This window comes from Punica granatum, chromosome 3, assembly GCF_007655135.1.
Source record: "Punica granatum isolate Tunisia-2019 chromosome 3, ASM765513v2, whole genome shotgun sequence".
In the NCBI taxonomy this organism is placed as follows: Eukaryota; Viridiplantae; Streptophyta; class Magnoliopsida; order Myrtales; family Lythraceae; genus Punica; species Punica granatum.
Window position 1 is genome coordinate 179,694 of NC_045129.1, and position 22,902 is coordinate 202,595.

General features: G+C 37.3%; 3 protein-coding genes across 6 annotated transcripts; 2 read left to right on the forward strand and 1 right to left on the reverse strand.

The window, feature by feature from the left end:
- The first annotated feature begins 1,792 nt into the window (after positions 1–1,792).
- Positions 1,793–4,610, forward strand: LOC116200252 (transcription factor bHLH80-like). Of its 4 annotated transcripts, none has more exons than XM_031531070.1 (5): positions 1,794–2,385; positions 2,527–2,682; positions 2,860–2,925; positions 3,909–3,977; positions 4,162–4,610. In XM_031531070.1, exons 1-5 carry the CDS (start codon positions 1,936–1,938, stop codon positions 4,222–4,224), a joined length of 804 nt encoding a protein of 267 aa, XP_031386930.1. In that variant the 5' UTR covers positions 1,794–1,935; the 3' UTR covers positions 4,225–4,610. The 4 variants fall into 4 exon arrangements, with proteins under 4 accessions (XP_031386931.1, XP_031386930.1, XP_031386933.1 ...); XM_031531072.1 differs by having other exon boundaries at positions 1,797–2,385; positions 4,177–4,610; XM_031531073.1 differs by lacking the exons at positions 3,909–3,977; positions 4,162–4,610 and adding an exon at positions 3,421–3,811.
- Positions 4,611–4,765: 155 nt separating this feature from the next.
- LOC116200251 lies at positions 4,766–6,842 on the reverse strand. The gene is made up of 2 exons (XM_031531069.1): positions 5,417–6,842; positions 4,766–5,301 (listed from the first exon to the last, which is right to left on the reverse strand). The coding sequence occupies exons 1-2, from the start codon at positions 6,587–6,589 to the stop codon at positions 4,954–4,956; spliced, it is 1,521 nt and encodes a 506-aa protein (XP_031386929.1). The 5' UTR covers positions 6,590–6,842; the 3' UTR covers positions 4,766–4,953.
- An 11,705-nt stretch (positions 6,843–18,547) lies between these two features.
- On the forward strand, positions 18,548–22,284 carry LOC116199730 (FT-interacting protein 3-like). The gene is made up of 2 exons (XM_031530200.1): positions 18,548–18,754; positions 18,861–22,284. The coding sequence occupies exon 2, from the start codon at positions 18,876–18,878 to the stop codon at positions 22,050–22,052; it is 3,177 nt and encodes a 1,058-aa protein (XP_031386060.1). The 5' UTR covers positions 18,548–18,754; positions 18,861–18,875; the 3' UTR covers positions 22,053–22,284.
- The last annotated feature ends 618 nt before the right edge of the window (positions 22,285–22,902 follow it).

The window sequence follows — 22,902 nt, forward strand, 5'->3', positions numbered from 1 at the left end:
ATTTTTTACTTTTTTTTATAATGAGGGGTTCCGGGCTTCGCCCATAATTCCCATGGTCGACGTAAGCACCCTACAAGTCCACGTAATAGGTCAGTCCGGCCAAACAGGTTGTGCATGAGGCATAATAGGGAGTTTTCTCATGCATGATTCATCTAACCCTATATTATTTTTATTTTTATTTTTCTAACCCTATTTATTGTCTTTCTATGAAGTTTATATATACTAGCTTTTTTGCCTGTGCGATGTATGAATTATTATTTAGAGTGATTATTTTTAGATTGATTTTTAAAATTTTGACATCATAATTGAAATTTTCATTAAGTTATATATATTCTTATATTGAAAGCATTCAATTATTAGTGCATATAATAACAAATTCATAATAATTGGAAATAAATTATAAAACCAAGTATGGATGAAGAAAATGATATTATTTAGAAAACATATTAAATTTTCTTAAATATCAAATTCTAAAAAATTGTAATAGATGGCCTCCATGTATTTTATAAGAAAAGTGCAAATAATGTATTTTTAATAATTTTTAGGGTAAATTACAAAAAAAAACCCAAGTTTTGTAAAATGTCTCAATTTTGTCCTAAATTTTGTTTTGTAACAGAAAAAACCATAAATTTTCTAAAATGTCTCAATAATGACATCTGTTATAACTTCCGTCAATTTTTGCCTACGTGTGACCTACGTGGACTGTTAAAGGGATCCACCATCAGCAGCAAAAATTGACGGAAGTTATAACGGATGTCATTTTTGAGACATTTTAGAAAATTTATGGTTTTTTTGTTACAAAACAAAATTTAGGACAAAACTGAGACTTTTTACAAAATTTGAGTTTTTTTTTTGTAATTTGCCCTAATTTTTAAATAGATTTATCCATTACTATTTTAAAAGTGTTTAATATTTAAACATATTTATTGCATATAATAAAATTTTCTTTTAGTTACTAATTATGTCAAAAGATTTTTTATAGATATTTATTTTAATAAATTGTATTTTTTATAAATAAATTTTGAGATTATATACTTTAAATCAAGGAGGTGCTTGTATAATAAAAATATTAAGTATTTAATGATTTATATACATTTACTTATTTAGTCTTAATTGTTTATATATTTATAATTATTTATTTAAACATTTACCTTTATGACCTTACACTATATATAAAATTACTTTTTATAAATAAATTTTGAGTTTGTATATTTTAAATTAAGAATGTACTTATATAATAAAATTATTAAGTATTTAATGATTATATGTTTTCACTAATTTAGTCTTAATTATATATATATATATTTATAATTATTTATTTAGAGATTTACGTTTATGACCTTATAACTTTTCTAATCCTATTTATTATGGGGATACAACATTATGTATATATATAGATATAGATAGATATATTAGGGGCATTAATATATTTGTAATTAGTTTTAATATATGTTTATATATGGATATGGATTCACTATTTTAGTCCTGTTAAATATGACCTTAATCGACATAGATTGGTTCAAGAGGTTCGATATTTGCTCATCTTAAGCAGTGTCTCGATTTCGAATATTGTGAATAGATAAAATTCATGCTAGAAAAGTTGTACTCCCTTAATGGACCGATCCGATTTGAACTGGATTGATCGAACTCGTTAGGCTTCTGAATAACATGGTATTAAAAAAAAAAGATGACCTTATTTAATTGCTAAAGGTAGTTCATTATAATATATATATATATATATAAATTAATAGATAGTATCTAAAGATATAGATAGTCTTAGATAAAATAAAATAAAAATATAGAAAATGGGGATTTTGGTGAGCTCAGTCCCACCAGAAGACATCCATCATCCCATCAGTTGAGTCGCGTTGAGTTGAGTCGAGCTCGCCATCGGCAACAGCGGGGGATAAGTTTCTGAAGCAACCACACAGAGAGATGCAAGCGCCTCCTTCAGGCGGCGGTGAACCAGCCCGTTCCGGGCTGGCCCGGTTCCATTCAGCTCCCGCGCCGTGGCTAGAAGCACTCCTCGAGGACGAAGAAGAGGACCCACTCAAGCAGAACCACTTCTTCACTCAGCTTCTGGCCGGCGCCGTCAACCCGCCTCCTCCCACCATCCCTTCCCGAACCTCCTCCGATCTCTCTGCTGCTTCTCCTTCCTACGGCGCGGGTGCTGCTTCCGGCCATTTCCTCCGGCAGAACAGCTCTCCCGCCGATTTTCTCGGTAGCTCCAGCATGGACGAGTCTGACGTTTACTTCTCCAATTACGGGGTTCCCGGGGATATCGATTTTGTGTCGCCTGACATGGGCGTCTCCCCGAGCGGGAAGCGTGGCCGGGGGCTCCAGTCCGCGCAGCAGCTTTCTGGAGATTACAATCCTCACAATCTGGTAAGTAATTCCCTCATCGGATTCCTGTTAAGAGCAGAACAGTTCCAATATCATGCTGAAGTTCGCATCTTTTTTTTTTTTTGGATATGTAGTAGTTTCTGAAATTAAATGTCCTCTGGCTTTGCATTTATTGGATTGAAGACAACGGAGCAACAGGACGGTGGTCAGACACGAGGCGGAGGAGGAGGAGGAGGAGTAGATGCAGCATGTATGGAGAAGCTGCTTGAAGATTCGGTTTCTTTCAGAGTGCGGGCGAAGCGTGGATGTGCTACTCATCCTCGAAGCATTGCTGAGAGGGTGAGTGAGTAGAGATCTTTTTTGTCTGTCTTGACCAGTTGTTGCCTTATTTTCTTTTCTGATATTTTGATTTGGTCCCAAGTAGGATTTTGTCCCTCCTACCCTTCGTGCCCAAGTGAAGTTCGTTAATGTTCTGATCAGTTGTATTCGTAGTTGACCATGTTGTCTCGGTTATAGGTGAGGAGAACTCGAATAAGTGACCGGATAAGGAAGCTCCAAGAACTCGTGCCCAACATGGATAAGGTTCGCTGCTTCATCCCTTTCCTCTTCATCCATTGGGTTGTATGTTTGAACAGCCAAGCAGGACAAGTTTCTCTCCTTTGTTATATATTTTATTTGTTTGTATCCCTTTACACCTGCTAGCCTTCTTTCTTTCCTTTTTTTCCTCTTCTTCTTCTTCTTTTTCTTTTCAGATAACCAAAGTTGCATTAATTAAATCCTGCTGAACAACTTGCTTTTAGAGTACTTTCGAAGGATCGTTCTAGTATTGATCTGTCAGCTTTGTTGGCCTCAAAGTACTTTTGAATTCATTATGGTGCTCTCCGTCTTCCATCGGCTCTGTGGCACAAATGCTTTTATCAAGTATAAAGTATATTTAAAAGAGTTAATGTAGTATGATGGTCTGGGTGATCTTTAGTAAGGAGAGCAAGATGGGTTGGTTGTGTCAAGCATCCCCCTTTGGCTTCTACACATGTTCCGGTATTATATTGATGGATTTTTGCTGTTCCATGTTCGCAGTTGTGGTTGTTGCGGTTTGTGGTGTCCTCACGTGGTCCTTTAGAATAAGTACGCAAGGTTGCCGAATAATTTGAAGTGACTATTTTGTGAAAATATCTGTAGAGTTACTAGCTTATGGGGAATATTACGATTTAAGTGAGAAATTCGGATGCGTATAGCTGGATGTGTACACTTGGGTAGCCACCTTACTGAGCTTGCCAACAGGAGTGTTGGGGCGAAAGTACTATATTGACCGTATCCCTAAATATGGTTTGGATGCTTTGCCTTGGGTTCATTCTGAGGTTTATGCGATATATATGTTCTTTGAAGGAGACTTGCGTAATTGTTTCAGAGAAGTCCCAAGTGGATCGTTAATATCTAAATAGAAGGCAAAATAAAGGATTTTGAGGAAGATGTCTAGAATATTTTTTATGGTCTCTCCATTAGCTCTGTTCCCTCCCTAGACAAGCTTGAAAATTCAATGCTCACTTAGTGGTCGGCGCTCACAGCAAACAAATACTGCGGATATGTTGGACGAGGCAGTGGAATATGTCAAGTTTCTTCAGAAGCAGATTCAGGTATGTCTGGTCGGTTTGATACTTGTCCTGCACCCTGTTGTTCTGATTCCCAGTAGTTAATTTGTTCAGTTTGCCTTTGCTTCTTTTTGGAGTAGAATTGCTTATTTACCTTACCATTGGTGAGACTTCCACTCACTACAAAGTAATAGGAGCATGCCATGTGGGGTTTCTATGACCGGTCCAGTATGAAAAATTGCAGGAGCTATCTGAGCTTCAGAAGAACTGTAGATGCACTAAGAGAGAGTAAATTAGACGGAGGCACCACAGCAGCGGGTACTGCTACCTGCGGCGGCAGCTCAGCTGCACCTCGCCACCACCTCCTCCTGCACGAGCCTGCCGTCAGTCTCCTAGGATTGACCAACATTTCATCATATATTGGGCCACTCCTCCCTAGATATAAACTGGTGTCCTACAAGTCCGAGTAATCCGTTTCCCTAGATATAGTTTTAGTGGCTACAGTTCCTCTTAGGAATGAGAAGACTCATTATAAGGAGGCTGCCATTCCTAATTCTGAGAATATATATATATATATATATATATATATATGTCATTTAATTTAACCATATCCTTTCCGTGGAGGAACCATCATCTGTGCAATTCCACCATTCTTGATAATACCTTTGGTTCGTAGGATCGCCCTCTCCCCGTATATGCTCAATAATGATCTGAGAGGGGTACAACCTGTAATTCCTTTCGGATCATATATTCCCCAACCAGCATGCACTCTCCATTAGCTTCTCACTCGTGTCGAGTACTCTGTCCGGTTTGTGGAAAAAAGCAACAATGGCAACCCAGAAAGCAAAACTTTGCATGAACATTTATAAGATGCTACGTTCAAAAGAGAGAGTGGCATGCATCCTACAGAGCGGAGGATCCTAACACATACAGTAGCCTAAAACAAGTTTGACAATTAAGCCTAGTATAAACGAAAAGATAGATATTTTCTGAAACATTACGGCGAACTGCTACTGGGCGTTCAACAAGTCGGTGACACTCTTTGCCCTAGATAAACTAGATGCCAAGAAAGGGCCATCAAGGTCAAGATGTTCAGCAGCGATGAGTATGAGTTAAGGCTCTTCAACCTCTCGTTCAACTTAGCTACCCTGGCCCTAAGAGCAGCCTCCTCCGCACTGTCTGCTACTGGCGAGGCCACTGCCGTGCCTGCGGCGGTAGGTGCAGTGGATGCAGGAGCTTCTCCAGCTGGGCTCGACTCATTTGTTTGCCTGCCTCCGACTCCGACTCCAACTCCAACTCTGAGCTCCTCGCCAAAGAATTCCCTTCCTCTGCCTTCTTCCTTCTCTAGCTTCATCCTCTCAAACATTACCTACAGAAAACAGTATGTAATTAAGCGGTAACAATACCAACCACTAGCGTATGTATTAATAGAGTCATGCTAATCTCATATTCGTACACAGTAGGTGTTAATTACGCTTCCCAACCTTGGTGGCTCTTGGCTCCAAGTACAGCATATTGAAGCAGACCATCAGGAGAGAGGCCAAGAGATTGTAATTCTGCAGCATCTCCGGATTACTCGAAAATAGCCGCCTCTGGTGGCTGAACATGTGCCCCAAGAGAGACCCTCCGATGCTATAAGCCATGGCTCTGAAGTAAATTGGGTAGAGCTTGCTCTGCACCAGGGCAAACTGCTGCCTGGGGAGTGTCTTCGCCAGCACGCGGCTTGAGATGAATGTGACCCAAGTGCACATCCCATAAGCCACTGCGAATCCCAGCAGGTTGACCAGACCCATAAGAGAAGTAGGCATCAGGGACCGTGAAGCCAACAGCTTGTAGCCCATCTCCTTGATTTTGCTGGGCCCTGCCTTCACCCGGCCCTTGGCAGTCTCTTTAGCTCTTCTCCCCTTCTCCGCGGCCTCGGACAAGCTCCTAACTGTTTCACCTATCGTCTTCTTGGCATCTTCTTTCGCTTCCTTTGCAGCGTTTTTGGCTCTATCTAATTGTTCCTCGACATAATGGGCTCCCTGAGACAAGGATTCTTTTGCCCCTTCCTTAGCTCCCTCGAATCTCTCCTTGGCATCATGGGCTCTCTGAACCACAGATTCCTTAACCTCTCTAGCCTCATCCCTGGCACCCTCGAACTTCTCCTTAGTGTGTTCCTTGGCATCGTGGGCTTCACGGGACACGAATTCTTTCGCTTCACCTGCCTCCCTCCCAATTTCATGAACCGTGGCTGCTGCCTCGTCTCTGGCCTTCCCGAGGGTGCTGGAGATCACATGCTTGCACTTCCCGTAGGCGTCGCAGATGAGCTCTTTGGCCGCAAACCCAGGACCATGACCAGATTCGTGCAATTTTTGGTCGGAGTCCTCTTCCTCCCGTGCCAAGTTGTCATCTTTGTCCCTGGCCCGGGCTTCCTTATTAGAACTAGAAGCGGAGAGGGAAGTAGTGTCGGGGGAGATGGAGACCTTAGTGTTGGGGTGGCCGTCCTGGTCGTACTCGACAACGATGGTGCGGTGACCGTCTTTGACGATGACTGCATCATTATTGATGTCTGGCGGGTGGGTGTGAGGCCGAGGGGTAGGGGAGGGACTGGGAGACCAGACCCCAGCGGCAGCGAGGGAGGTCGCCACCAGACAAATGGCCACCACATTCATCATCTCAGACAGTACTCTTAAAAGAAATCAAAAAGACTCCTGATGGATGGATCAGACTCATGCAAACACAATCTCTCTCTCTCTCTCTCTCTCTCTGTCTCTCTGGGATTCTAGACTGACTGCTAAGCTATGCGTGTGCTGATCCTCTTCCTCCTTTGCCTTTGCTAACAAGAAGACAAAAGTAACTGAACTCAAACAGATATCAACATCCCCATCCCATATATCGATCCCCTTCCAGCTCCTTCCGACGACAGCGATGGAACTTCCGCAGCAAGCAGTATGAATGAATATATATATATATATGTATGAATAACTGACACGCGTAAAACCGGTTCTTCCACGTGGATGCGCACGTGTCTGCAGTGGATAAGGTCCTCCCCTCCCTCCCCTCGGTAACTCCTCGTCACAGAACCAAACGGTCCAGTTCTCGTCGTAAAGGGAAGGCCCAAAGATGTATTTGCCGGAGACCGGCCGGGCCTTCTCAAACTTTTTTTATTCTCTAGTCTGCAGATATAGCTATCCATCCATCTATATCTATATAATATAATACTAGGAGAATTGCCCCGTGCATGGGTTGTGTTATATGTATATTGGTGTTCGTGTATTTACATTACAGTTTTTGATAAATGTATATATATAGAAAAAGTTCAACGCAAAAATTTTAGCTCAAACTTTGATATTTTTCTATTATTTCCTTCTGGCCTACATAAATCTTTGTTGTGCAATGCTATATTACATAGGTATATCGCAACTCGTAAATTGTAGTCAGCATATTTACATTGAAAGAATAAGAGAGTACGAAAATTAACGTTGAAAAATATATAGAAACCAACTAAATAGTAGAGTTTTCGAGAGGGAAATAATATATTATAACTTTATCAGATAGGATTTATCTCCAAAAAAATTATCATATTGGAATTAACGCATGTACAACATTATATATGTATATTTTTTCATCTCGGTAATTCACTAATGAACTTTTTTCACATATTAGTATACATAGATTGCTTCGTTTGACATAATTAATTATGTACAGTTTAATGTGAAGAGCTTAATCCTATTAAGAGACAAATGAATTGCTTTAACTGATAATAAAAATTGATGAAATGCCCTGCACGTATAAGAGACAACACAAACGTTTTACGTGGTCTGCCCACTTATTTTTTTAACACCACCTGACCAAACAATAAAATGCTATTAATTAGATTAGAATTCAATAATGATAAAATCACTCCAATTTTCTTGAAAGTGTTGTTTTGTAAATTATAATAAAATATTTGCATTGAAGTGGTTGATTAATTTATATATTTGGATGGTGTACTTAAACGCAAGATAGTCACTACTGATTTCTTATTAATTATACTTAGTGTATTTTAATGCAACAGATGATTGAAGTCTAACCCTCTTTTAGGCACAGTATAATTTTGTATTTTTTTGATGTCTTAGGATTTACTTTCTCTTAAATCGTTCTGTTCAGTATTTGTGCGAATGGTCTGTGCTAATAATATGTTTGACTTCTCCTTCGGAGTCTCTTTATTAATTAATTGGTTGTAGTAGTGGAAGTTTAGTAATAAGTAATAACAAAATAAAATAAAAAATCAGTTGAGAATTAACAGCCAAATTAATGATAAAAATAAATCATAGAAGAAGAAATTTTCTATTAAAGTGTGAAAATAATATACATAAAGAGTAGTGAGTACGATCTCAATGAACTAATAAAGGTTGGACGGACTATTTCCATTGTCCTTTTTTTTTAGAATTATATAATTCATTCATTTTGTAATTTATGCCTTACAAAAAAATGAAAATTTTTTCATTAAAAATTGAGTAAGAGAGTAAAATAACATATTAAACTTTAAAATCAAATAAAATCTATATTTTGGTTTTTGCCTAATAAGACACAACATAGTAAATGAGAAACTTGCTTTCTTTATTTATATAGTATAATAGAATAAATTATTAAATAAAACGAAATAAAGTAGAGCATAAAATGATTGGAACTCTTCCTAAAAAGTCCAAAACTTTATAACTTAATAATACATAATTATTGAAATAAAATGAAATAAAGTAGAGTTGCAAGAGTATAAAATGATTGAAACCTCTATAAATGTCCAAAACTTTATAAATTGGCATTATATATATATATATATTCTATATATTACAGAAAGAAAAAGGAGAAACTTATCTAAGTTTCATTTTTTTGGTTAATAAAAATAATAAATTAACTTTCAATTTCAAAAATATCCATGGTAAAATAATTTAACAAATTAATAGCTATTAAATCAGTTGAAAGATAAGGTTAAATTAGTAATTTTATATATTTCTACTTCACTACTGCTTCCCATTTTCTCTCCCTCTTTGCCTCTCTTCTCTCTAATATTCACCGAGTTTCCATCTTTTGCTTTATTATTTATCAATTCATAATCCTTAATAAAATATCACTTTTAATTTTCTCGAGAAACTCTGCGTACATTTGAAAAAAATTACCACATCAATATTACAAAAGGGAGAAGGAAGTTAGTTTGTGTAACTTTCCTTCCTGATGATATCCATTACAAAATAGCGCCATTAAATATGAAAGAAATTGAGATTCTATCAGTAAATTCACACATTATCTGTGACTATTAAATAACTATTCATTATCCTCCTCTCTCATCTCTCCACTTTCTCTCTCTTCTTGCACGCCGCATTTCTAATAATTTTTAATTAAAGAAATTAGGTTTGCCTCTATTTAAAAATTGGCCAAAAAATCAATTTTAAAAACTACTCAAATAAAAATAAAAGTACTTTAGATATACATTTTATAAAAATAATTTAGCTATACATTTTCTAAAAGTAATTTAGATATACTTTAGATATAGTTGCAAAAAGATCAAAAATACTTTAGACATACATTTTCTAAAAATAATTTAGCACGGTTATAATCTTCAAATAAGAATTTGATTTAGTTCCGTACGTAGCACGGCTCCTCTCTAGTATTATATTATTGGAAGATTTGTATTAATGTATATAATAATGCAAAAGAAAATGTAAATACCGTACATAGCATGGTGTGCGATCTAGTCTATCCATATTCCAAAAATTGGGAAAGAAATTAGTTGATGTAACATCTTATTGCTGGAAATGCCCATTAAAAAATAAAATAAAAAATCATGAATCATTTAATTATTGAAAATTAAAAGGCAATTTAATAAATCTCATTATCTTTGACCTCTTAATAACCCAGTTCTCCCGCTCCTCTCTTTCGCCCTTTCTTTCTTCCTTGTCTCTCTCTCGGCAAATTTCCCTTTATAAAATCTATTTGTCTTTTTAAAATTCTATTAATATTGTCAATAAATACACTAATTATTACTTTTTTAAAGGTAATTAGAACATTGACTAGCGCTCCATGCGAAAGCATAATTAAATTTTTTTTTATTTATAATGGGGGCGTATGAGTATCATTCAATTAATTTCATGATTCACGTGAATATCCTACAAGCTCACGAGATATGTTAGTCCGGTCACATGCCATACGGTAGCCCAAGAGGAAATATTCTCTCGTATAGTTTATGCAGTGACTCGAATCTACAACTTTCCCAGAAAAGTCACACTCTTTAACCACTAAATCGATCCTATTGGGTGTGAGTTAACAAAAAAATTGTTAATTTACATTTGATAAATAGGACGATATTTTTACATGCTCCGTTTATCTACATAAGGTATGACATGTACGCACCGTTTGCATGTAAATTATGTCCTTTCTATTATTTGTAGGGGAAATAGAATTTCCTGGGCGAGGAAAATAGAGGAAAAAAATTGAGGGGAAATTAAAATAAGAAGGGGGAGATAAAAGGGAGAAACGTGGATGCATTAATAGAAGATATATAAAAGACTTTGAGAGGAGGGACAGAGCACAAAAAGATGTACACGTGTTCTCAAATAGAAAAGAGATCAAGAAAGTTGAGGGCAATTTTATCCTCAACAGTGCTGTAATATATATTCTTTTGGTGTGTATCTTAATTTTCGAAAGTTCAATCAGTCTGATTAATTCAATTCGAGCTCTCCTAATCAAGAATTTTACTCTCAATGGTGCTCTAATACATATTTTCTAATTTTTCACATTTTGTTTATATCTATGTTACCTGGGTGACGAAATATGATATTAGAGCCAAGTTTGCAAAATTTTTGGGAGAGAATGGAATGGATATTGTAAGATAGTTTAATTTCAATCTGTAAGATAGTATAAAAATTACAGTAAGTAAGAATAAATTTAGGTTGAAAAGAATAAAAAAAATCCAACTTCATATATTTCTTTTTTATTAGTCTTGGGAATATTCTAATTTTGAAAAGAATAAAAAATTCTAACTTCATATATTTCTTTCTTATTAATCTTGGGAATATCTCAATTTTGTAAATCATGTTCGATATTTGCAATTCAAACTTCTTGTGCGTTATGAAGATCTTAGTTAAATTCTATCATTAGCATAGAAAATTCAGTTTGAGCTTAATGAAATGAATAAATACTACTAGTATCTGAACTAGCACTAGATTTTCAACGAGAGAGTTTTTTAAATAATGCAAACATCTTAATTTCTTTTTACAAGATCTTGGGTAAATTGAAGAAAGTAAGTTTAATTTTAAGTGCCTTTAGGTGTTGTGCGGTCGCCATTGACCAACGGTCTCACTGCCTCTCCCAGGGACTTACTTATGATACCACAACTATCTAATAAAACACTTTCAAAGCACCTAAATTTATTCTTATTTACTGCAATTATCACACTATCTTGCATATTGAAAGTAAAATATCTTACAATATCCATTACATGCTCCCCAAAATTTTTGTGAACATGGCTCTGATGCCATATTTCGTCACCCAAGTAATATAGATATAAACAAAATGTAAATTTTATTAGCAAATAAATGAAGAAATTCTTTCTATCTAGAAGTTCAAACAAAAAATCCATAAAACTGAAAATTGAGCAAAAAAGTGCAGTGCTTTGGTTTTGAGTGTTTCTCTCTCAATGGTGATTTCATCTCTGAATATAGGGCAAGGGTTTTACCCTCAACGATGCTCTAATATATATTTGTTTAATTAAAGAATATCATTGGCCTTTTAAGCACTTTGTAATTGCAACGGGACACTAAATTTACAAAATGGCTATACATGATATGATGTATACAATTAATTTACTTATTTATTTATTTTTTGTTCACATTTTGGTATTAAAGCCATGTTCGCAATATGGTATCAGTGTGCGTTGTTCAATTGTAAATTGCTATTGTAATATTTTATTTTCCCAAAATTACAATTTGAATTGAATTATCATTTTTGTTATTTGACGTAATTCATTGTTAAAATGGATAGAATGCTCTATTAGAATTCAAAAGTCTTGATTTTTATGTTAAAATAGTAACGATAGAGAAAAACGCGCACTCTAATTATTTATTTTATATTGAATTCTTATTTTTGTTATTTGTGTAACTAATTAGTTGAAACTCAGCGAGTCAAGATTATATTAAATTTTAAAAAGAAATTTTCTCTTAAAATAAAAATATATATACATGTAAAACGTAGTGGCTATATTTTAATGAATTAATCAAAATGGAATGAAAAAATTTATATGAAAATATAAAAATAAATATATTTTCCTTTTTATGAATTAAATTCATGCATTTTCTAATTTTTGCCTAAGTTAATAATAAAATAGCAAGACAAATTTTTTTTATTAATGATGATGATTATTATCATTGTTATTATCATCATCATAAAACAAAGAATTTTTATTTTTTTTTCCTAATAAGACAAACTACTCATTAGCGAGCCTTGCCCAGCGCTCGCACAACCCATGGCTCTAGAGCTCCAGACCGGGCAAGCCATGGGCCCGCCGAAGCTAACCAAACGAAAAAATTGAATCCAATTTCAACCCTGCTGATTTTTATTCCCTCCTTATTCTATTACATCTTAATTTCTGTCACCTACTAAACGCACACCTTGTACAAGAGTTATGCTTATTGGAGGTGAAACCCCAGAAATCGATGAAGATTTTCCACGGATTCCAAACAAATATTTTGAAGGAAAATCATTCCCTCAAAAAAAAAAAAAACTCATTGGAATGACTTTTCAACGGATTTCCGCAAAAAATTATGTTGGATATTATAATTTAATAATGAATTCTTGTATTCTTGCGCTTGAGACCTGGGTTCCCAATATGGCAGGTGCCCATTTTACCATCAAATAAATTTAGGGAAAATTGAACATAAAATATAAAATATTTTATAAAGGAAACACTTTGTTATAAAAATAAAATTTGTAATTTCTTTTTACATATTTCATAATTTGTTACCATGTTGAGCAAATCATTAATTTCAGGTTAACGACATCAAGTTTTTCTACCAGAAATCTAATTTTTTTACATATTGATATTGATATTGATGTTGATGCATATGCATGCTGCTGAATAAAGTGTGTGGATAATTCCTCCGTATTGATTCATCTAACAACTAAATAATAAATAATGATAAAGCAAAACATGACATTGGCGGGGGCAATAGAGTTACTGATATATATATATATATATATTATAATATATAATATAAATAAATAATATACATATATATATATATATAGGTGGAATTCGAAGATCAAGCAAACATTTGAAGAGAGATTGCTCACAATCGCATCTTCGTCCACAAGACAAGAAACAATTATTGGACCCAACAAACTAATAATCAATGCATTCTTTATCCACCAGAAAATTTGCCGCTGCAATATAAACATTATAATCATGTATAAGGAAGGATGTTACATTTGCTCGTTACTTTCTTCTTTTGTTCTCAGTCTTGCAGTACGTTTGAAATATATTTTATACTTCGTTTGCCATTTTTTTTTTAATTTTTTGTTTATATCCTGATATATTAATCTATTTTTCGGATACCAAATCTATCGATAGCTGTTGGTAGCTTGCTAGGATGCACTACCTTAATTAGCGAGAGAATCCATTGTAGATGCTAATTGAAATGGCCAACAACGTATCAAATGAAGAGAGAGGGAGCTACAACTAGAATGGAGGTGAGGATTTTTTTCCCCTTGAAAGGTCAAATGAATCCATTAAAATCCACCACAAAAAGGGATACATGGAGAGAATGACCAATTGGATATTATGAGACAAGAATAGACGGTTTATCTACCGAGCAAATGACAAAGGAAATAAGTGAAAATCACTCTGAAAAAAATAGATATAATCATCATTTGCTATTATGAAATTGTTAATTTCGATTTCAACTTGCTAATTGCATTTTATTATGGACCCCAATGAAAATTGGGAAAAGAGAGCATCCTTCTCCTTAATCCATGATGAAATCCTACTCCTTATGGATACCACAACAAAGTAGATTAGGTATAGTGTATTGTGTCGATATCCGAGTGTAAAATCCAATCACATATCACAACCATTAGATAGAAAACCAATCGACATAACCCTAAATAGACCAATTCCAAGATAGTCATAGCCAAAGCTGTGAGGTCTTCTTTGATCGATTCAAACCAGCGATCACCGTTAGGGAAGCCGAGACCTGTCCAAAACCAATAAAAAAGACAAAGCCACAAAAAGCCGGTTTGAGCAGGCGGGAGGTAAGACCATTCAGACTAGTGGCGCAATATCAATGTGCTGAGCGGGAATGCTGTCGCTGAAAAGAAGTAAAATAGTCATAGGTGAGAAATCACAACGTAAAATAGGAGAAAAGTTGGTCAAATCAGGGTGGAGGCCTGCCACGCTGTCACCGGTTAAGGGGCATACAGGGAGTGGACAGTGGTCAGGTGACGATCAGGAGGTGGCGCCGCCGCTGCTGCCGCTATCTCCCAGTCGTCGACGATTCAAAGGGTCGGGGATATACATATACATATACATATATATACATACACATACACATACACGCGTATATTGTCGGTAAAAGAATAATTGACGGTAAAAGAAAAAACAAAAAAGGGGAAATTCAATATTCCATTCCATGGACTGGGATGAGGCTATAAAGAAAAAAGGCTAAAAGACGATCCTGTTGAATATCCCAGAAAAAGCACTCATGTTGATATATATGATATGCCATTTCCATATTCTCCTCAGATATATATATATATATATGTATAACAAAGTGATGGAATAATATACATATACAAATGTATTCATATTACAAAATGAGAATAAAGAAGACACGACTTTTGGGATCTTGGGAGGCCTATATCTATCTCTATCTTCACTTCTTTCCCTTATCTTTTCTTTTGCTTTATATCCGCTTCGGGGGGAAAAAAACAAATGGGAGAATCATAAAATATGCTGCCCTTTTTGTCCCAAAGACTTATCGACAACGGGTTCCTTATGACCATCATCAAGTTAAAAATTTTGACCTCTCGAACGTTCATCGTCGACGATTTACCGATTTAGTTCGATGTCGTGGTCATATTCGATTCTATTTTTCTCACAATATCCGTTTAGAGGAGCTCCTCAGTTGTTCAGATTGTATATGTGCTTGGTTAGTCTTAGAAGATCTGTTATCGGGTCTTATTTGCACGATAGTATGTGGTTGTGATTGGTTTCTGCATGATGTGCGGTTAGTTTTCCTTGTTGGTGTTGTAATATACCTAGTAGTTCTATGGTCAGGACAAACACCGACAGTGTCATGGCTAGGATAAACTTTGACAGCGTCGTGATTGGGTAAGACGTCGACAATATCATATGATCAATTAATGTATATTATGTTTGCTGATTAATAAAATATATCCTTTCCAAAAAAAAAAAAAGAAACTGACTCCTTATTATTCACAATTTAAATGAAGTAAATTTTCTTTTCAAAATTGTACTAAAGTTGCCGGCGGCCCTATGCCCCTTTGACATGAAGATAATATCACCCTTATATTCATGTATCAAATTAATGTATATCACGGGTACATGCATATATGACAGACGCACCTGCGCTATCCACGGATTTTAAAAAAAAAAAGGAGAAATGATTAGGGAAAAAAGGCAAATAAGGACGAAAAAAAAAAGGAGGGCGAGAGGTGAAAAGGAAAGTGAATAAGTGAATGTAAAAATTATTTCACAAAATTATTAAATTATTCAAAACATAGTGGTTGTAATTAATTAGAGAGAATGTATCATGTGTATTGTAACATCAGAAAGATGAATGTGTTTTGATACAGTGACACAAGGCGTAATTCAGAATCAAGAAATTTTAGATTCGATCCTTACTAATGGGACTTATGTATCTCTTTATTTAACTTTTTTTTTACTAGACTTATGTGGTTCTTTTATCACTTAAAAAAATTGACACCAAAAAAAGGAAAGTTTTGCCTTTGTATAAGAGTGTAGATATATATATATATATATGTATGTATGTACATGTATATAACAAAACAATTGCCATTAGTTAAAGGAGGAAAATAATCCAGTTAATTTAACGGTCAGTACTCTTCTCTTAGATAAATAACAACTTCGGATGCTTAATGAAAAAAAAAAAAAGGAAAGTGACCGGAGATTATTATCATTAGATCACCCTTCATTTTGATTGAAAGACTCTTCTCTTTGTTAATATATGTTACGTACATAGACTCCAATAGAATACTTTAATGGCTCGTTTGGTTTCATAGTAAAATTTTAAAATTCTACCTTAATTTAATTATATCAACAACAAAATAAAATAATTTATACAAAATCAAATGGTGTGCTGCATTTATATCACTCTTTTTTCATAACAAAACAAAATAACTCATATAAAGTCAAATGGTGGATCCCATTTATATCACTCTTTTCCAAAATCAAAATATATTTTAAAATCTTACTTTGAAATCAAACACAATATTAAAATGTGAATGTTCACAATGCGTTAATTCTTATAGTAGCAATATACTCAAATAAATATCAACATGAGGGAAGGAAGGAAGGAAGGAAAAAGATGGATGATGAGAGACCAGAAGGCCTAAAATAAGGAAGGAACTATTACTTACTCTAACTAAACTTTCACGAGGCCCCTCTACTTCCAGAAATTTGAAATTGCAAAGCAAAGCGCATTCTAATCCCATCTCACCGAAGTAAACATATATTTGTTTCTTCCTTCTTCTTGTTGTTTTTTTTTTTTGCTAAGTAAACATATATTTGTTACAGTATATATATGTTTTGTCCCTTTCTCTTGGATTATGATTAGGATTATTTTTATATAATAAGGATTTAGTAACAGAAGATCAAAAAAAGAAAATTATTATCTTAGAAGGAGCTGAGCACCCATTGATTCATGTTCTTCCGCTGACAATATAATATCCTCTTTGGGGGAAACAATATAATTATCTTTTTAGTTTTAACCAAGATGACGTATATAATACTATTCATAATAAGGGTTATTACGCAAAATCTCGTGGTAGCATTCGTTTATTAAATTTATCAATGATTTAAAAATTGCTTAGAAAAGTTTATGGTTTAAATATAGTTTCAAATATATTCTGACATTAATTTCTTAATCAACATTTAACGGTGTTACTGACGTAGAATATAAGCGAGTTCATTCTTATCACCGTGGTCCTTTGCCTATAATAGATTTAAAAAAAATTAAAATTAATAGGTTTGAAACCTACTTATATTTCCTTGAAGATAAATTGACGGCGTAATAGATTTATAACAAAATATAAATCATAATCTCTTTGGGATAATTTTTAAAGTAAGAAATATATTTGAGAGTACAGTAAGATTATGTGACATATGACGTAAATATTCATTCATAATATCTTCGTTGACGGTGATAAATTTGCAAAGATTGTTTTGTGTGCCACGTATGCAGTATAGAAGGATCCCTTTGTTTTTTTACTTTTGTTTTGTTGTGTGCTGAAAAGGAGGACATTCCTCTCTCTTTCATTCTATGATATGATATTATTATTATTATTTTGGGAAAAGACCCTTATGCATATCAAGTACTCAGTTATGGGCAAGATTACTCTAAGTGCAGCATCGAAGATTACTTGGAAGGCGGGGGGGTGCCTCAGTAATTTCCTGTATGATGTTATTAATCTGCACTGCAGATTATATCATTTAGTTTGAGTGGTTTGAATTTGTTTTATAGGGTTTAAGGTTTGTAATGTGAGAGTTTAAAGTTAATAAGAGAGCAGACATGAATTTATCCAAATAATAATTATATTCGTATATCTAAGAAAATGAAAACAAGCTATCAAATCCTCTCTCTTACGCACAATTATATTTCTGAAATTGAAAGTAAAGTGAGAGTTTTTGGTGTCGTGTTGTTCCTTTCCGAATGGCTTTCGCCAAAGTCTACCAATAAAAAACCTTATTTGATAGTTCCAAACAAAAGTTAAGAAAAATATAAAACAAATAAGTACTGTGAATCTTGTGGTCTCTCAAGACAATATACCAAATATTTGGTGGAAAGTTACACACCACCATAGATGTGTGGATCAAATGGGATTTATGTAATGATGAAAGGGAAGGATTTAAAATCTTACTCAAAAGAAAAAAAAAAGTGTTTAAAATACCAATTACGAGACAATTACATTAAAAAATAAATGAGAGGTAGAAAAACAAATGAGATATGAAAATTTAAATTATTTAATAATAATTGAGTAAAAGAAACACTTATTTTATTAAGTATAAAATTTAATTTAATAAATTAAATTAATTTTTACTTAATGATGCTTTTAACACTCATCTTTTCTATACTATTTTATTTTAATTTTTAACTAATTAAATACTTATTTGCCTTGCCTTTGCCTAATCAGACAATTATGCAACACCCCAGCCTGAAATTAAAAAAATTAACAAAACAATAAACTCACGGAATCTAATTTATAAACATTTTAATTAATTATTACTTATTTAAAGTGATGAAACAATACTCATATTTTTTCAACCACCTTCCCCCCCTCTCTCTCTCTCTCTCTCGCCCCTTCCACTGCTGTTACTGTTAGCTTCATTTCTTTTTTCTTCTGTCTTTTGTTGTTGTTGTTGTTGTTGACCTCCTGTTGTTCTCTCTCCTCTTCTGTTGTCCTTGCATACTCTCCTCACCTCTTCTTGTTCTGTTTTCTCTGATCAATCTCCTCCACACCCACACCCACACCCCACTCCCCCTATTCTTTCTACAGTGCAGGATCAGACCTCCTCTCTACCCTTCTTTTCTTTACCTCTCTTTCCCTGGGTTCGGGCCTCTTCCTTTCTTCTTCTTCTTCTTCTTCTTCCTCCTCCTTCTCCTTCTCCTTCTTGATTGATTGATGATAAAAAGCTAATGTTACTGATTAAAACAGGCGTGATCGTGATCGATGACGACAAAGCTGGTAGTGGAAGTTGTAGATGCAAGCGATCTCATGCCCAAAGATGGACAGGGCTCTGCCAGTCCCTACGTCGAGGTTGAGTTCGACGGCCAGCGCCAGCGCACCCACACCAAGCCCCGAGACCTCAACCCCCAGTGGAACCAGAAGCTCTTCTTCAACGTCAACGGCGGCCCCACGGACCTCCACCACCGCATCATCGACGTCGTCGTCTACAACGACCGCAACCACGGCCACCACAAGAACTTCCTCGGCCGCGTTAGGATCTCCGGTCACTCTGTCCCCTTCTCCGACTCCGAAGCTTCGGTTCAGAGGTACCCTCTCGACAAGCGTGGCCTCTTCTCCCACATCCGGGGCGATATATCCCTCAAAATCTACCTCCTCAATGTCCCTCATGAGTACGATGAATATGGGCCCAGCTCCTTCCCTAATTTTCGTCCTCCCCCCCAAAATGCTAATACTGCTGATGCTGATGCCGCCGCCGCCGCCACTACTACTCCTACTATTCTGCAAGATATGGATTTCAATCATGATAAGCTTGTAAATGAAGGCCGCGGCCATATCCACGCTCATGCTGATGATGATCAATATACTACTAGTGATAATTATAATAATAGTAATAAGAAGAACAATACCAAGGAGGAAATTACAAAGCAGGAAAAGGACGCTGCCCGCAGGACCTTCCACTCCATTGGAACTAACAGCAGTGGAGGCACCGGCCGACCCAGCCCTTCCCCTGCACCCCCTCCTCCCTTCTCAGCACCACCCGGACTCGATGCCCATTTCATGAAGGCAGGCCCTGGCCCCACCAGCGTCGTCCGCATGCAAGCCCCCAAGCTTACCCAGAACCCTGAATTCTCTGTGGTTGAGACTAGGCCCCCCGTGGCAGCCCATCTCCGGTACCGGGGCGGGGACAAGACCACCAGCACTTATGATCTCGTCGAGCAGATGCACTTCCTCTACGTGAGTGTGGTCAAGGCCAAAGATCTCCCCAACATGGATGTCTCTGGCAGTCTCGACCCTTATGTGGAAGTGAAGGTTGGGAATTACAAGGGGATCACCAAGCACCTGGAGAAGAACCAGAACCCGGTGTGGAATCAGATATTCGCCTTCTCCAAGGAGAAGCTGCAGTCCAACTTCCTTGAAGTGACTGTCAAGGACAAGGACATCGGGCTGGATGATTTCGTGGGGAAGGTCACCTTCGATATAACTGAGGTGCCTCTCCGAGTCCCGCCCGATAGCCCCTTGGCTCCTCAGTGGTATAAGTTGAAGAATAAGAAGGGGGAGAGTACCACCACTATGAAAGGGGAAATCATGCTTGCCGTTTGGATGGGGACTCAGGCTGACGAGTCTTTCCCCACGGCTTGGCACTCTGACGCCCACACCGTCACGCACGCTAACCTGTCAAATACCCGATCCAAGGTCTACTTCTCACCGAAGCTCTATTACCTCCGAGTGCACGTCATTGAAGCTCAGGATCTGATCCCCCACGAGAGAGGCCGTGCTCCCGACGCGTACGTAAAGGTCCAGCTGGGGAATCAGGGCAGGGTCAGCCGACCTTCCCAGATCAAGACCACCAATCCTATATGGAATGACGAGCTCATGTTTGTCGCACCTGAGCCGTTCGAGGATTCCATAATTGTCTCTGTCGAGGACAGAGTTGGACCTGGGAAAGATGAGCCCTTAGGAAGGTTGCTCATTCCTGTCAGGGACGTCCCCCATAGGGTCGAGACCGCTAAGCTCCCCGATCCCCGGTGGTTCAACCTTCACAGGCCTACATTCCTGGCCGAGGACGAGGAGAAGAAGAAGAAGGAAGTAAAATTCGCGAGCAAGATATGCCTGCGGTTGTGGCTGGATGTGGGGTACCATGTCCTCGATGAGTCCACTCATTTAAGCAGCGATCTCCAGCCCTCGTCCAAGCACCTGAGGAAGGCGAGCATTGGGATTCTCGAACTCGGGATATTGAGTGCTCGGAATCTGCTGCCAATGAAGAGCAAGGAAGGCAGGACAACTGATGCCTACTGCGTGGCCAAGTATGGGAACAAATGGGTCCGGACGCGAACTCTCCTCGACACCTTAACTCCTCGGTGGAACGAGCAATACACCTGGGAAGTGTTCGATCCATGTACTGTGATAACCGTTGGGGTGTTCGACAACTGCCACATCAACGGCAAAGACGATGCCAGGGATCAGAGGATCGGGAAAGTGAGAATCCGCCTGTCTACTCTTGAAATTCACCGAGTCTACACCCACTACTACCCTCTCCTCGTCCTCCAAAGTTCGGGCTTAAAGAAGAACGGGGAGCTCCAGTTAGCATTGCGATTCACCTGTACGGCTTGGGTAAACATGGTGGCGCGATACGGGAGGCCATTGCTTCCGAAGATGCATTACATACATCCCATTCCGGTCAGGTACATTGATTGGCTCCGCCACCAGGCGATGCAGATCGTGGCCGCGAGACTGACCCGAGCAGAGCCGCCGCTGAGGCGAGAGGTCGTGGAGTACATGCTGGACGTGGATCATCACATGTTCAGTCTGAGGAGGAGCAAGGCCAATTTCCACCGAATCATGTCCGTCCTTTCTGGGGCGACTGCGGTCTGCAGGTGGCTCGACGGCATCTGCCAGTGGAAGAACCCCGTCACGACCTGTCTCGTTCATATCCTTTTCTTGATACTTGTTTGCTACCCTGAGCTGATCCTCCCGACTATCTTCCTCTACCTCTTCATGATTGGGATATGGAATTACCGGTTCAGACAGAGGCACCCGCCGCACATGGATGCTCGACTTTCTCAGGCAGAGTTTGCTCACCCTGATGAGCTGGACGAGGAGTTTGACACGTTCCCCACGACTCGGCCGACCGATATAGTGAGGATGAGGTATGATCGTCTCCGGAGTGTGGCAGGGAGAGTTCAGACAGTGATCGGGGATTTAGCAACACAAGGGGAAAGAACGCAGGCGATACTGAGCTGGAGGGACCCGAGGGCAACTGCAATATTCATCATATTCTCGCTGATATTGGCGGTTTTGATCTACATAACTCCTCCTCAAGTCGTGGCTGTGCTGCTGGGGCTCTACTGGCTGAGGCATCCCCGGTTCAGGAGAAAGCTGCCTTCCGTGCCTGTCAATTTCTTCAAGAGATTGCCTTCCAAGTCGGATTCGCTTCTGTGAGATAGATGGACGTTATTTATTGTTGGATTAGCCTCTTTTTTTTTTTTTTAAGGGGGGGAGGGGGAGGGAGTTGGAAATGAAAAATAAAATCTCCCACGAATTATGTAACATAGTTACGGACTTGTGATACTTCTGAAAATGAAGACATTATATATTCAGGTCAGGAAGGAATAAAGCCACAACGATAATAAAAGGGCAAGAAATTTTTATAAGAATTTCAATATTGCTTTGATTGGAGTTGGGACTGACTATGACGTGATGTGCCCCATCTGTATATTTCCTTGTTCAACCTCCATTATTATTGATATTGATATTGGTATTGATACTGGTATTGAAGAAGCAGTTGTTCTTCTTCTGATCTTCTCGACTTGGATTAAGTCCCCTTTTCATTCTGTGAACTGAACAAGAGTGCTGTGGCTGCTGCTGCTGCTGTATCTGTGGCTGTCCTCTCCTCAAGCACACAGTATTCAGTATCGAGTATTATGCATGCAATATATAGAAATATATATATATATATATATATATATTTTGTAAGTGAGAGAATTTTAACTATATTATGCATGCTATAATGTACGTTCACAAGGCGTCCTTGGGGGTGGGGTTGGGTTGGGGATGATATGATTATTTAGTCCCCTCCCAATTCTTTAGATTTGATAATTTCCAAGCAAAAGAGAGTAGGGTGCACGCTAGCTAGCTGGAAGTACATATATAAGAAATGTCCTTTCTGTTATGTATATAAAGATATATAATGAAAGAAGGACCTACCGATGATGTAAGAACAAAAAGAGGATGTGGAATAATGTTTATTTTGGGTGTGTGGAAGTCCCAAGTCCAATCAACTGAAGGCAAG

Coding starts and splice junctions, on each gene's coding strand:
- LOC116200252 (XM_031531070.1), top strand. CDS start 1,936: ATGCAAGCGCCTCCTTCAGGCGGCGGTGAACCAGCCCGTTCCGGGCTG. Junction 2,683..2,859: donor CTCGAAGCATTGCTGAGAGG/GTGAGTGAGTAG, acceptor TCTCGGTTATAG/GTGAGGAGAACTCGAATAAG. Junction 3,978..4,161: donor TTCTTCAGAAGCAGATTCAG/GTATGTCTGGTC, acceptor TGACCGGTCCAG/TATGAAAAATTGCAGGAGCT.
- LOC116200251 (XM_031531069.1), bottom strand. CDS start 6,589: ATGATGAATGTGGTGGCCATTTGTCTGGTGGCGACCTCCCTCGCTGCC. Junction 5,302..5,416: donor TGGAGCCAAGAGCCACCAAG/GTTGGGAAGCGT, acceptor TGTTTTCTGTAG/GTAATGTTTGAGAGGATGAA.
- LOC116199730 (XM_031530200.1), top strand. CDS start 18,876: ATGACGACAAAGCTGGTAGTGGAAGTTGTAGATGCAAGCGATCTCATG.